A 14,965-nucleotide genomic window follows, 5' to 3' on the forward strand; every position below is an offset into this window, starting at 1 on the left:
ATGTACGGGGCGGCGGCTTCTCTCAGTCGCCTGCAGCCCAGCATCTCACGTCTTTGGCTGGCCCGTCGCAACACGCAATACAGTGCAGTGCAGTGCAGTCAGTCTGGCACATTTTTTTTTTTTTTTTTTTTTTTGGCTCACCAGACGCCGAACACGACACCATCTTCTCCTCTCGTCCAGTTGGACCGCTCCCTCATCATCGACCTGATCACTGCACCGCAACGACACACAGCCGTGGCCTCAGGCAACCCTGCGTTGACATGCGTCGCCCCGATGGCGAACCAGACCTCGAACAGACCCTCCCCGTTCCGCCCGTTTACCGCTCCGAGCCACACAGACGTGCAGCCTTTCTGCAGGACGCATGCGCCAACGACGCACATCCAACGCAGCGTTGCGGCGGACCTCCTCCCCCCCCATCAAGCCGCCTGGAGCTTCTTGCACAAAGAAGAGACATGCTCTTCACGACACTGGCCCGCTTTCTTTTTTCTGATCATGGAACACAATCCTGGTCCGTCCATTCAAACGGTCGTTCCTAATCTCAGGCCCATGTGCGACCCATAACCACGTTGGCCGCCGTCACTGGAGATGGAAGAGAATGCCCCCTTCTAAAGGCAATCCGCATCTTGTTCCTTCGCCCGCCCCTGCGACTCCACAACCACCGAATCCAGGCCTGTTCCTCCGCTTGCTGCTGGAGCTGCCGCTGCCTCGTCTCCGGCCCAGCTGGTTTACCCGAGTGCAAAACTCGAGCCGTCTCCGCCGCCGTTTACCCCCCCTGTACCGCTGCAAGAGGCTACGGTATCCTTTAGACAACCCCCGCTTGCGGCCGTCAGAGCTGTTCATCATTTGCCGCGCTCCTACTGAAGTTTTTGATGAGACAGGTCCAGTTGGACTGGCCACATTTCCATCATGTCTTGGACTGTCTTTTGCCGGATCCTTTACCCGTCGGTGGAGCTGCCGTCAGCAAACACTGCGCATACTATTATGTGTCCTCAACACGGTCTAGGCGTAGACGGGCTTGTTGACTGGCTTTGCGGAACCTGCACCATATGGATAGGATACACTTACACACAACCAAGGGTCATCAAGTGCTAGCGCAACCGGGAATGTGGTATCAATGTGAAAAACATTTCACCACCATTATCAACTAGACAATCGTGCACCTTCCTAGCCATTCACATCGACGTGACCTTTTGGGAATACTCTACACGGCACCAACTAGCAGTATTGCATCAGCTTGGGAGTAACATTCATTGGTCCGTGGACGCCGCCAGCCAGCCATCACCACGTTCTCTAGCCACTCGACGCAACCATGCACCCGAGCCAGATACGGCACGAGCTAGTTGATTGTAGGCAGCCGTGTCAGCCAATCATTGTGGATAGGTCAATGACTGGTGCACACTGCAGATGAGAGGAGGAGCGGTGCAGCCACAAGGGCTGCTGCGCCTGCGACCAGCAGCCCAAGAGCTTGTTCGCTTGGCAGCCTCAGTGCCAATCAGCGGCGCCCTGAGGCCCGAACGGGAAGCGATGGGCAGCAAGTGAGCCATGCAAAACTCGCGTAGCATTGATCCGTCACCAGCCTGCGAGGCAGCTTCTGCAACAGAAAGGCAAGCCGGCCACCGAAGCCCACACTCGTTTACTCCCGGACTTTATGCAAACGGCTTGCCAAGCGCCACACAGGCGTCTGCTCCTGCTACGAGACCATGGCAGTGACCCTACCGACCCTTGTTGCGTCTAAGCATCCGAAGTCGTTCGCTCACAGCACTGTTTGGCGGTGGTCGCAGAGTTCTGCTACCGACCATCAGCAACAGGGCTGGCAACAAGCCATAGCACGCATCACATCGCCCGGTAGGATCCTGGGTTGCGGTGAAGGATAGTGTGTCTCATTCCATCATATTTGGACTGCACTTCCATGCCTGGTTCAAACATTCTCTAGGTTGTTTTGGTCAGCATCAAGCCATTTCGCCCGGGCAACCTGACCAACATGAATAAAGAAAAAAGAAAGAGAAAAAAAAAAAAAAAAACCTCCCGGGCACACTCGCCCTGCGGTGAACCAAAGCCAAGGCGAGTTGAAGAAAGAAGGAAAACTGCACATCTCAAGTCGCAAGGTGCTGTGTGTCGTGTCGTGTCGCCTCGCCGTACGATGATGGATGCTTACTCAAATGGACGTACCACGGAAGGGCGAGCAGTCAGTTCCACTTGGTCGAGAGAGACCGGCATGAGCACAGGGCCCTACACTAACCCACAGCGAGAAGTGATGTGAAAGGGCGAAGAGGAGCAGGAGACAGACTGTGTCCCCTCCGTCAGGGTCGTCCCATGCGTGGGCGAGGTTGGAGGCGTCGACTCACGCACGCCCCGTTTCTTCGACACCCATCGGCCATCCGTTTCGTCTGACGCACCAAGCAAATAGCCGTGACAGGGGTCGATGGAGCACGGCTGGGGGTGATGGATCAGAGTCATCACAACAGACCGCGCACACACACACACACACACACACACACACACACACACACACACACACAAACATACACGCCCACCTGTAGAACACCCCCCCTCCCCTCCCCACCCACCCCTGGGACGAGGCCACTTTACCTGGTGCGTCAGACAATACCTGCTCGTATATTGCCCAGAGCCGCCAATCAGCGGTACTAGTGTCGTCCTAATGGCCGCTCTGGGGAGGGGGGTGGTGGGCTCCAACAGAGAAACTCTGCTGGTCACTCGTCCACCCCTAGGCTGCTTACACCCCTCCCTCCTCACACGCCCTCTCACTCCATCTCAGCATGGCGCCGACTCTCAGGCCTCAGGCCACTCAACTCTAACCCACTGGCCCGCCGCTCACGTCGAACTCAAGAATAGATGGTGCATTAGTGGGCTCATGGCTAAGACCTGGCAAGCTGCCCATCCCTGTACTGGTAATGTCGAAGACGACTGGGGGTCCCAGAAGCCACCGTCCATGGTGGATGCTCCACGCAACGCACCTCGACCAGGGTACGTAGACGTAGCGCTAACATCATTTCGCCTCGTTCCTCATCGGGGTGGTGGCAGCCATTATCAACCACCCATATCCCACGTCGTGCAGTTGGCAGAACTCACTTTGAGATTCAATCACCAACTCTTCCAACTACCTTCCTTCCCCGTCGACCTCTTTACAACTCCTCACGATCCTCGGAGAACTGGATTCCTCAGTCGCCCTTCAGCCTCCGACCCAAACGAACAACCTTGACCGACCTCTACGCCCTTCCTCATCCCCAGGCGACCAACCAGTACGTGTTTGACTCGTTGACTCGACGTCTTGCGCACCTCAACTTCTCCTACTCGACCCAAAGGACTCGACCCATTAGGCCACAGGAAATTGCCCAAGGATTTACTTTTTGGATTCCCAGGACTTACCAATCCAAAGGATAAGGCCGTTTCTCCTTTTCTCTCTATCTCTCTCTCTCTCTCTTTCCTATTATCTTCTCTCCAGTTTGGATCTCGCCTTCGAGACCCAACTAAGACCGCCAGAGAACGTAATCCCATTTGGACCCGCAAAAAAATGCAGCATGTATCAGGATTTGGCTATCCCACTCCTCCCGCGTCGCCGGTGTACGACAACACCAAGTGTTCCATCCAGCAGCCCATCACAACAGCGCCCCACTGCCAGGCTCGATATGTCCCGTTAACGCCCGAGGCGAGACTGGGAAGGTTCCTCGAGGGCAAGTTGCAGTTGACGACCATCCTGGGGACTGGCGCATATGGTGTCGTGTATTCCGCCGTGGATGTCAAGACCGGAGTCCGTTATGCCGTCAAGTGCCTCAGCAAGTTCAACCCAGATGGAACCCCATTGGATCGCCGACAAGTTGCTTTCCAGAACCGGGAGATCCGTCTGCACTATCTGGCCTCGGCCCACCCCAACGTGGTCTCGATGCTCAAGATTGTTGACGACCCGGACTGCATCTATGTCATTTTGGAATATTGCCCGGAGGGTGACTTGTTTTTCAACATCACCGAATGTGGTCAGTATGTCGGGAACGACGATCTTGCCAAGAGAGTCTTCCTGCAGATATTGGATGCCGTTGAACACTGCCACTCTCTCGGAATCTACCACCGGGACTTGAAGCCGGAGAACATCCTTGTTTCGGACCACGGAGAGACCGTCAAGCTTGCCGACTTTGGCCTCGCCACATCGTCCGACCGGTCTGAGGACTACGGATGCGGCTCCACATTCTACATGAGTCCAGGTAGGCACACCATTCCCAGGAACTTTCCTACTCCTTCAAGCCTCTCCCCCTCGAACACGACTGACATTTTTTCTTTTCCTCTCTTTCTAGAATGCCTGGACCACTATGCCAGGAGACCTTTTTACTTCTGCGCCCCCAATGATGTCTGGAGCCTCGGAGTGATCCTGGTCAACCTGACCTGTGGACGCAACCCATGGAAGCAAGCCTCGTTCGAGGACTCCACCTACCGGGCCTATACCCGTTGCCCAGATACCCTCAAGAGCATCCTCCCAGTGTCGGATGAACTGAACGACATCTTGGGAAGGATTTTCACCCGGAACCCGGACCAGAGGATTACTTTGCCCGAGCTGAAGGCCAGGATCCAGGCATGCAGGAGGTTTACCATCCCAGCGATGCCTGCTGCTGTGCTCCCAACACCCCCAGCTTCGCCCGAACACATGACCGAATACGTTACGTGCGAGGACACGATTGTCGACGACTACGACAACGCCCTTTCACCTGCGTCGTCTTCTTCCGACGACGGCTCGCTCACCTCGAGTGGCTCGACCATTGAAGACCTTGATGAGGAGTTCCTACAGGAACAACAGGATGCCATGGTATGCCACGCCCAAGCGTTCGAACCGGAAGATCCGAGGACGGCATCATTTTCCACACAGGATTATGTTCCTCAACAATACACAGGACCCGTGCCGTCGCCGGCGGTTGGACAAGAGCACCTTCACGCACAGATGCCTTTACCTGGGCACATGCCGGCTCAGGTTCAAATGCAGGCACCCAGCTGCCCGTCAAAATCATTTGTCCAGTTCTGGTGGGGAGACGTGTTGAAGTATGCCCAGCACGCACCTTCAATTCATCCCCATGTTCCCTTCCACCACCAGGTCCCACTCTTTTCTCACCCTCAAGGCTGCTACTAAGCTGCCACATATCCGTTACGCCACAGCCTTTCCCAGGATAACCATCAACACATGGCTCATTTGGACTGCTTCGGCGAATCAAATCACGACACAACACAATCGTATCAACGTTTAACCCATGGACGAGAGGACCCATGAGGACATTTAATTCCGTTATGAGACATGTGGACCAGATTTTTGCCCTTGGACTCCCATACCGGAAAGGATCTACCAAGAAGCTCAGCGAAAAACAAAAAAGGGCCGGATTTTCTTTTCACTTTCTGTAGATCTGCACCCTCACAAGAGGGTGTCGTTTTTTTTTTCTCTCTCATGTTTTATTACCATTTCTTTGTTTTTACAGCGTGGAGTTGGGTTTGGGAAGACGACGGGGAAACTATCTCTGTACTAGGGGATGCCAAGCGATGCATACAAGGCGCAACAGGATACAGAGATAGGGGGTTGGCTGGAGTTTCTTTATTTTCAGGGATATCGTGGCATCCGATTCTACAACGCTTGCTCCCTGTGCGCAAGCATGCAGGAAATGCTACTTGGCAGCTTTTCTGTCCATTGTTGGACGGTACCACGGTTAACTTTGGATTGCATTCGAGACGTGAATGCTCTCGAAGTGGTTGAGCAATAGTAGGAACAAGGGATTTGGTTTTTCATCGACAACGAAAGAGGGAGAAGATGTTTAGACAATACCTGGGCCAAGAACCCGACGTTTCGCGACGAGATTATTCGCGCAAGGAAGACTCTTGGGGAAGTGGAAAGTTCAACTCGAGTCTGGCAGGAAATAGCTGAAGAACAAAGCTATCCTTCCACTTTTTTTTTTTTTTTTTTTTTTGAATAATACAAAACATTCAAAGAAAAACAAACACAAATTTCAAACGTGCCCTGTGATTTCCCAATAACCGCGATCCAATGTGACGTCTCAACATGTACGGCGATTAAATCTTCTTGGCAGTCATGGCCAGACACGAAAGGGCCGTAATACCTGCCAAGGTAAGGCGTCCTTCCGAAAGGTTGGCTCGCATCTGACCGACCCTTTCTGTCCTTTTTGTCTTAGCTCGATAATCCCGGCCCCTCCCATCCCTTCGATGCTACGTTGGGCCGTCTTCCAGAACGTCTCAAGATTTCCCATCCAAGTATGAGAGGAAAACCCTCTTGACAATCCCGTAGGGGAGGGAGAGAGACGGGTTGTTCCCTACACCGGCTTCCCAGGGGAAAGCCTGTAGCTGTCACGAGGGTTTACTTCTACTTTCTTCTTCTCCTTCTTCTCCCCCTTTCCTTCCATCTCCTTTCCCTCCCCGTCTTCTTCTTTGCTCTTCAGAAAGAACGCCCGCTTTGCTGGGCTGCGTGCGCATTGTGGCCATAGCTCTCTCCTCTGCTGGAATGACGGAGGACGGAGGCGGACAGACGGACAAGCGGCTACGAGTAAGAAGGGGAGGGGAGTTAGACGATCTTCACGACACAAGTGGTTATTACGACAGTCTCACTCTCTCTCCTGATCACGGATCTGTTATGGACGGTCTACTGTCCCAAACCTGAGGTAGTAGCTACTTTGCAGGAAGGTAGGGGAGGGGGGGGCACGGGAAGTACAAGAGTGCGAAAGAGATGGGTTGGTGCCATGGCTAGCTGGCTGGCTTGCCAACAAGAACCTGACTGAGACGGAAGCCGGGGAACCCGCCCCGGCTCGACTCGACTCTCGACTTGTCTGGCTCGCCCTTGCGCCGCTCTGGAGAGAGAGCAGCGAGCAAGTTTTCTTGGTGCGGGTTGCCGGGTAATGGTGGTGGATGAGTGAGCCGCAACTGGCTCAGAGTGCAGGATACGTGCCAACTGCAACGGGAGCGGGGCATGTCACGGCACGGGACAAAACGGCACAGCGCTACGAGTTATTGATCGAGAAGAGCACACGCGCGCACGTCCCAGCAAGATCAGACATTTGACGTGGTGCTAGCTTGACTAGGGAGGGGCATCTAAGAAAAGGCAGGGCTGTCAGGTCGGCTCTTGCTGGAGAGCTCCCCCCCCCCCCAACCTCCAAAGGGAGGGGCTGTTGATTGGGCCGTGGCGGATGTGGGAAACGGTCATCGTTCGCCCCGTTTTCTTTAGGGGGGGGTTACTTCGGTTTCTTTGGATGGGTGGTGGTGGCTGTGGTTCGGGACCATCCTACCATCCGCCCTCCCTCCTCCTCCTCCTCGCCCCCCCCCCCCCCCCCCATACGTAGTATGCTGCTCTTCCCGGGCCTCCAGTCGGTCCTACCGCGACGTGGTACGTAGTACGTAAACGAAAGAAGAAGACGGAGAAAGACAATGGCGATCCCTCTTTTTGGGTTCTGGAGTGGAGAAATCGACATATTGTTGGGTCGGGCTTATCTTATTTGCCTTGGCGAAAAGAGCATTTCAAGGATGAGACCGAAAAACACTGGCGGTCCCCCCCCCGGTCCACGTTACTATCCGGCACTCACTACGAGGCTGTGCGTGTCGTACTATGTATAATACCGCGTGGGGTTATATTTTCCGGTCTCCGTATTGTCTTCTGGAGTCTTTGGTCCTTCTTTTCTTTTTCTTCTTTTCTTTTCCCGTTGTAAACTTATTTGGGTTCAGTGGGAACTGATACCAAGTTGAGCTTGAGCTCGTCCCCCCCTTCCATCTCCTCTATCATCTGTACCATTCATTGGTGGGCGCACCCAGGAGAAGGAAGGTTGAGCCTTGGTCGAATTCGGGCCTGTGCCCAGTTCCGTTTTCTTGGATGCAGGCGAGGTGTCATGTTGCACTTGACTAGGGGAAAACCAGGAAGTGGTGTGCTGTGTAAGGAAGCAAATCAAGAAAGGCACAGGAAGAAGGTTTGGATCCAACTGGGTAGCGTGACAGCCAGAGAGAGAGAGGGAGGGAGGGACGCAAAGAGCGTGCTGCACTCCTTGCACCGTTGTCACCTTGTTACGCATGCATCACGGCGGCCAAAAGGCAGAAGAAGGGGGGTCTCCTCGGGCGTTGAGTGGTTTTGGGCATGGAAGCATGTGTGTGGGGATGGGTTTGGTAGGCTTGGGGCTTGGGGGGGAGGACATCCAGATACCCTATGTAGGTTGTGTGGAGCATGAGAGAGGTTGCAGGTATGCTGATGATGTGTATGTGCTGGCTAGTCTCTCCCACTCACTCACGCGGACGCTGATACAGGTATGTGTTTTCGGTCAGGGTACGGATACGTCTTTGTTCTTTATTTGGCGTCTTCTAGGTTGGTATATATCTTTCTAGGTTGGCGAATCCACTACTATAGATAGGCTAATGGGCGAGTTGCAAAGCATGGTAAAGCAGCATCTCCTTTAGTCAAGCTCGCTCCGCGGGAAGCCGTTTGTCCTCGGCATGGGGCCAATCATGACGATGGGAGGGGAGGGTTTGGCTCTGGCCTTGAGGTTTCTTGTCTGAAAGTGTATTATGTATTGGGATGGCATGTCCGGCCGTCCCGCGCCTCTGACAGGAAAAAGGGCCTTACCGGACGAGAGAGACACATTCATCAACCAGAGATCGAGATGTGCAAGGCCAGCCCACCACCACGCCAGGGAAGCAACGGCATTGTGGAAGGGGGCGGGGGAGGAAAGGTTTGAAAGACAGCACCAGAACGAGCTAGCCTGCCACGCGTGATGCGACGGACTGCCTGCATACTGCCTTGTGCAAGATTGGCATGACGACAACGGAGCTGAAGATGGGTTTGACGAATAAGGGTTGTTGGTTTCGCGTGAGAGGCCTTACCCACGATCGGCGGATGCTGAATGGTTGGGGGACGGACTCGTGAGAAGCTAGACTATTTGCAGGCTGCTCTCTCTCTCTCGGGCGCCCGGGATAGGAAAGGTTCGTGGGCAGTGTGGGCTCGGGGATGGATGGATGGATGCTCGACGGCCTACGAGATGCCGCAGCAGGCCAACCGGCCCCCAGGTAGTAGCAAGGGGGCTGCCGGCATTGACGGGAGACCTTTGGCGCCGACGAATCGGCGGGAGTCCCTGCGGCGGCGTAGTGCCATGCTTCCTTCTGCCTCGTGAGGAGACGGCGACGGCAATCGGGCTCCAGGGATGTGTGTAGACGTGGAGCCTGCCTCTGAATGCGGTGTTACGTGCATTACACTCTTTCTGACAAAGAAACAGAGTTTGGATTCCCCAGGAGAGGGCATGGATGGATGATGGATGGATGGGTAATGCATCTTGAACGTAGCATTTCATCTTACACCGTTGAACTTCCGTGTCCGCAGCCTCTCTGCATACCAGCCCTCCCGGGAAAATGGCCCGTCCAGTCGGCCATCACCGGGGGAGGGGGGGAGGGGGGCGGCGAGGAGAACTCAACCGCTCAATGCTTGGCTTACTTTGGGTACACTAGAGTTTGACCGCGTTTTGGATGGTGGACAAGGAGGAGGGGGGAGATGGGGAGAATCGATAGGTGATACTGTTTGTTTCGTCGCCGATCATTGGGAAATCATTGGAAAACCGCAGGCAGTTTGCCTGCTCATGTAGGTGGGCTCTCTGAGAGGTCTGGACTCGGTGCGAGAGATGCACAATATCGAATTCCGCAATCTCCTCGGCTGGCCGGGTCGCAGCGGCACCAGCAGCATCAGCAAGTCAGTTGACGAAACCCGATACGGCCGGGTTTGTACAGATATGCAAACTAAGACGTCTCTCACCGCCCCTTGAGACGGGTCTAGGACGCTCCCCCCCCCCCCCATCCCAGGCTATGAGGTTGACAACGAACGACTTTTGGGAGTGGATGTCGAGTGCATACGGCTCCCGGAGTCTTTCTCAACGCAGCATGATTCGTCCATCTCTCTCCCTTTGACCTGGGCACGTTCCCATCTGTGACAGCCCGCATTGGGTCGGGCGTTGTTGTCACCCTTTTTCCCTACTTGCAGCAACCGGCAGCTTCTCAGCCCCAGTCCCGATGGATACGCTCGCTAGCAACTGACAGTTAACAGCTCGGCCGCTTAGGTGAGAAGTGATGTGATAGAGGCCCGCCGAGTCTGCATTTTACCACTATCGTTCGTTTCTTTCTTTCTTTCTTTCTTTCTTTCCATAGCCCACCTACCAGCGGAGTGTGGAGTGCGGAGTGGCCTAAGCCGACTATTTGCTCCATCTCGCGCCGGCACTTGAAGTAAAGGCTGTAGTGTAAGCCCGGCTGCGGCCCCGCCACTAAGACCCTTTGCCTTCTTCTACCCCTTCCCACATCATCGGACGACACGAGACCTAGACCGATTCTGCCCATGGTGCATGATGCTTTGGATATCTTGGCGGGACCTGTATGACGGTGGTGCCTGAAGATGCGCGCGGAACTTGTCCACTTTGGGAGACTGGAGACATCACAGCGACAGACAAGCCAAGGGATGGAGGAAAGCTGGACCGAGATGCGGGAGATTGACCGAGGGACATGCGGTGACAGGAACTCCGATCCAGCCCTTTGAGACGGCCAACGGTTGGCAGCAGGTGGGCAGTGCGAAGCCGTGTGGCGCCGACGCATGGTTTTGCAGGTGGAACGATCGAAGACGCGGGAACCGCTTTCCAGAGACACACCAAGGAAGCAAGGGAGAGACAAAGAGAGATAGGTAGTGTAGTCGGCAGTGCGCGGCAGTTGCTATCCTTTGCCAGCCCCGTTACAACGTGTATCGTTGCTCTTTCGATGCCATGACACGAATCCGCATGTGGAACAGCGCATATGGCCAGCCTTGCGACAGCGAATGACAACGTGTGCGAGAGCAAGACAGTTTGCGCGGGTGTGTGGTGTAGTAGAGTAAGGACTGTCTACCGTATCTGTTCGACATCATTGATGACGACGGCGAGCCCGCGTGCGTACGCACGTCCCGTCTCAACGTCCACCGTTCAATAGTCGGATCAGGTATCCGTCTAGGCCATGAATCTCGCGCCCGGAGTCATGCCGCGGACGTCATGCCGGATGAATGGGAACGCGCGGTGGACGGAGGTGCCGAGGCCCGCACGGACGGAGCCGGCACTCCCAGGTCGGAGGAGACGTGTGAATGGATGAGGGGACCTAGAAGCTGCACTAGATAGAGACTTGGGGAAAACACGGTGCCTAGTGGGCCAACCGATAAAACGAAAAACGATCTACTGGTATCCATGCTCTCGTCCAAGATGGTGAGCGCTTGAACGTGGAGCGTGCCGTTCGCGAGATGGTCGATCTCACCCGTCTTTGGCAGGTTTCCGATTGCAATCCCTCCCTTCGGAGTTCTAACAACGGCCGCGCTCGCACCTTTCCCGGCTGCAATACGATTGATTGAGTCGTCTTCCTCCCTTAGCTCGTGGCCCGGCCGGCCAATAATGGTTCTGACCTGGGCAATAGACCAGTGGTTCTGCCGGTCTAGCTCGGTGAGACGCCCGCCGATGTCAGAGGACCCTCGATTGCACATGGCCGCCCCGATCCTCGAGAGACGAGCTGACAGACCATCCGCCGGGCTCTGCTTCCGCCGCTTCCGTTGATGTTCTTATCCCGAGGAAACGGGCGATGATGTTGACTCGGGCAGTGATCTTCGGCGTGGTAGACCAAAGTGCGCACACGGCCGTGGGGGAGTGTCTAGTGTAGCATGAGACTACCGCCAGCTGAATAAGTTCCCTGTCCGTCCGTCCAACATCGAGATCTAGAGCTGGGGCAGTTGTCAGGCGATGAGCAACTGGGGAGGCCACGCCAGAGAGCTACCACGAACTATCGAACGACTCGCCCTTTGTGAACTCAATTGAGGCGCAAGAGCGACATTTTCCTGGCTTCGGGCATCGAACCATTGGCGTCGTCACGTCTCTCGTGTCACTCGCCGGAACAAGACTCAGGATCCTCCCACCCACGAGGTCTCTGGGCTGTGCAAGATTGCCGAGAGATCGCCGTCCAGATCTAAGCTGCAAACGGTCCGGCTGGAACGGAATTGCTCTGTTCGGGAATGCAAGCGAGGACTTGACGCGCCCGCTTGGCCCGCTTCGCCAGTCAACTTCCCACCTAGCCCGTTGAAAGCCAAACACGCGCGCGCGTGTGTGTGTGTGTGTGTGCAAGTTCTGGGTGACTTGTCCACCACCACCACCAGCACGGGTTGCCGAAAACGATTGCGACGTTCACTACCTTTACGGAGCACGCCTTGCCGAGGACGTGACGATTAACTACTATGCTCCCTCTCTGCCCTGAAGTGGTCTCAAGTCCATGCCCACCCTCCCCGCCTGCTCTGACAGCCGCCGTCTGATGTTCTTCAGCGCTATGAGGTCAGCCACTTGCCCTCCCCGCGGAATGTCCCTTTGGCGATGACTGATTGGCAAGCCCCGGCTACCAGTCCGAGGACACGGCGTTGTGGCGATAATGAACTCGGCCCGGAGTACGTGGCTGCAAACACCCCCCCCCCCCGCCTTGACGGCCATCGTGGCTGTGGCGGCCGAGCGGCGGCTCGACACATGTTGACGCTGAGCACGGCGGTTGGGGGAGCTTTGCTCGACATCCGGCCACGACACGCCCATCGTGCCATTCAATTTGGCCCAAAACGGCAGTGAAATCAAGGACGCCCCTCCTTTCCTGGCGTGTGAATGAGCGATCTAACCGCTTGCAGGGTAGCCTCATGACGAAGCCACGACGCCCTGATTAATCCTCCGCGTTGCCTTCCATTGCCAATAGCCTGGCAGCCATGCCCGCGCTATCATAAGTCAGACGAGGGTCTCAGCTCGCGGAATCGCGGGAGAGGCATACGAGAAATCTTCCGACAGGCCCGACAAGGTCTTCGTCTCCAGACCAGGGCGTCACCGCTAAGCCAAGAGCGGGCGCACGGTAGCGCTTCTCTCGCGGGCTCCCATCGACCAAGTCATGCCCCACGGTTAGACTAGGCTGTTTGGGTTACGACGCCTCTCGGACCTTGGACGTGTTGGGCAGAGGGACCCGAGGGCAAACGCCCCCCTCGTGACGTCAGGTGATCTATGCAGCATGGACGCGACACCCAGGAACCAGACTGGCTTGCCCTATCCTCGCCCCCCCTTCTTCAGGGGACTGAGAGCGGGCTCTCGGACGGTGTCAAGCTCATCACCTCCCGGTACCCACTCCGCGCAGACGGGGGGGAACCGCCGTCTTGGAGGCGAGAGCTGTGGCGTGGTGTGTGGCGGCCAACAGCATTCACGACAGTGACTGCTTGCGGTAGGCACACACATTCCCTTCCCTCAGGCGTGCGCCTACGACTGACTGTCTGGAACCCGTCCAAGCGCGAGACAGAGCCTCCGCTGCGAGAAACACCGGGTGTGATCGTGTGTCATTGGAGACAGCGCCAAGAAACAAGTGCTTTGGCATCGGCATCGTCGCGGGGCGATGATTGATGATGGGCCCAGGGCCAGAAGGCACGGGTCACGCGCTGAAGACTTACACACGGGGGAGGAGCCCTGATGGGGTTGCTTTGATGCGAAGCTTCGAGATGGGCGCTCTCTTGACGGTGCCAAGAGTAGGGACGTGCTCATTAAGATTGCCCCAGTTGATTTATAAGTGTCGTCTGGTCATCCTATGGAGTGGGAGTCGTTCTGGTACACCATCTTGACGTGATGCGACAAATAGCTAGAGCATGTGTGTACTGGGGGGCCACGACCCGAGCTGTGCACAGCAGCGCACGCAGGTGCTCATTATGCCGCAATACGAGTACAGACGGGCGTAGATGGATATCCCTTGGTACTGGGCGGGCCAAAAAGGACGACGTCGGAGACGCGTGGCGCTTCCGTTCCCATCCGCTTGGGTGTGGCTGAAGGACCCCTATGCCCTGCCAATACATTGCCAGCCGTAGGAAGGCAAGCCGACACGGGCTTTGGTAATCTCCATGGGCCATGACGCCCGGCGACCGCAGAGGGGCCACGCGGGGGGGAATCGAGTCCGAGAGCCGCCCCGTTGAGTCATCAAACAGCCTTCCTCCGTCTCCCGAGGCCAGTCAGCGAATCCTGGGCGCGCGGCGTCGGTGGCCAGATTGTGCGAGATGAAGAGGGACAGGTCGTCATCTGCCAACTGGTGCCTCGAAGGATCGACTGCTGGGAACCATCACGGCAGATCGTGAAGCCAAGCGCCGACTAGGCTGGCAGGGTCCTTGGGTACTCTCTCTTCTTGTTTGCTCTCGGCGCATTCAGTTTGGGCCCTTGCGCCCAATGACTCGTCTCGTCATTCGGATAGCCGCTAGAACCACGCCGGGACGGCGTGGTCTTATCGACGTCGGGTGTGGTGCGGAGTGAAGGTATCCGAACTCTAAGTCTTGGTAAGGTGGTGGCTAGATGGCGGAGGTTGTGGACGCGATGATAGTCTCGCAGCACGCGTTCGTCGCGGAAGGCGCCGCCACGCGTGGTTGGGGGCATTTGCGAGGGTACCATGGCCTGTTCCCTACTAGGTACATTGTAGATGAGGCGCGAGTAACGCGAGAGAGCGAAAGTTTAACCAGGTGAATGAGATGTTGGCCAACCGGTCGCCTCCAAGCGGGATTGATCATGTTTCTCTTGTGTGATCTTGGGTGGCGGAGCGCCAAAGAGGGGGGGGTGACCTGATGGTAGTGGTGGTGGTGGATGGAGGGAACAGACCACAAGCGGGTGGGCAGACAAACCGTCCACCAAGAACGGGCAAGGCTATCTCGATCGAAGCAGGAAAGGTGGATGGACATACCCAGCCGAGTTGGCTTGAGAGTTTGTGTACTACCGTATCCTCTCAGCAGATGTGAAATCCGCACGGGCCACACGCTAGTCCCATTATAACAGGCGGTCAACCTACCTACACACACACCCACCCATATAACCCTAACCCTTGCCACCTACCTGCTGCTGACGTAAATGAATTCCTGTATTTGCCACATCTAGATCCCTGTTTCTGCCAGCCCGCTTACCCCTTT

General features: G+C 56.1%; 4 protein-coding genes across 4 annotated transcripts; 2 read left to right on the plus strand and 2 right to left on the minus strand.

Annotated features, from left to right (window-relative positions):
- Nucleotides 1-3,532: 3,532 nt before the first annotated feature.
- Nucleotides 3,533-5,131, plus strand: LY79DRAFT_580879 (kinase-like domain-containing protein; the record flags this gene model as incomplete). The annotated part of the gene is made up of 2 exons (XM_060560147.1): nt 3,533-4,217; nt 4,308-5,131. 2 exons carry the CDS (start codon nt 3,533-3,535, stop codon nt 5,129-5,131), a joined length of 1,509 nt encoding a protein of 502 aa, XP_060412663.1.
- A 37-nt stretch (nt 5,132-5,168) lies between these two features.
- Nucleotides 5,169-5,909, plus strand: LY79DRAFT_262341 (uncharacterized protein). The gene has a single exon (XM_060551953.1). The coding sequence runs from the start codon at nt 5,294-5,296 to the stop codon at nt 5,741-5,743; it is 450 nt and encodes a 149-aa protein (XP_060412664.1). The 5' UTR covers nt 5,169-5,293; the 3' UTR covers nt 5,744-5,909.
- Nucleotides 5,910-9,936: 4,027 nt separating this feature from the next.
- On the minus strand, nt 9,937-10,806 carry LY79DRAFT_262453 (uncharacterized protein). Its single transcript, XM_060551955.1, has one exon. It carries the CDS (start codon nt 10,600-10,602, stop codon nt 10,057-10,059), a length of 546 nt encoding a protein of 181 aa, XP_060412665.1. The 5' UTR covers nt 10,603-10,806; the 3' UTR covers nt 9,937-10,056.
- A 3,335-nt stretch (nt 10,807-14,141) lies between these two features.
- LY79DRAFT_262448 (uncharacterized protein) lies at nt 14,142-14,840 on the minus strand. The gene has a single exon (XM_060551954.1). It carries the CDS (start codon nt 14,738-14,740, stop codon nt 14,357-14,359), a length of 384 nt encoding a protein of 127 aa, XP_060412666.1. The 5' UTR covers nt 14,741-14,840; the 3' UTR covers nt 14,142-14,356.
- Between the last annotated feature and the right edge of the window lie 125 nt (nt 14,841-14,965).

The sequence above is a fragment of the Colletotrichum navitas genome (assembly GCF_030913465.1).
Source record: "Colletotrichum navitas strain CBS 125086 chromosome Unknown LY79scaffold_42, whole genome shotgun sequence".
Taxonomy (NCBI): domain Eukaryota; kingdom Fungi; phylum Ascomycota; class Sordariomycetes; order Glomerellales; family Glomerellaceae; genus Colletotrichum; species Colletotrichum navitas.

Coding starts and splice junctions, on each gene's coding strand:
- LY79DRAFT_262341 (XM_060551953.1), top strand. CDS start 5,294: ATGTGGACCAGATTTTTGCCCTTGGACTCCCATACCGGAAAGGATCTA.
- LY79DRAFT_262453 (XM_060551955.1), bottom strand. CDS start 10,602: ATGCGTCGGCGCCACACGGCTTCGCACTGCCCACCTGCTGCCAACCGT.
- LY79DRAFT_262448 (XM_060551954.1), bottom strand. CDS start 14,740: ATGTCCATCCACCTTTCCTGCTTCGATCGAGATAGCCTTGCCCGTTCT.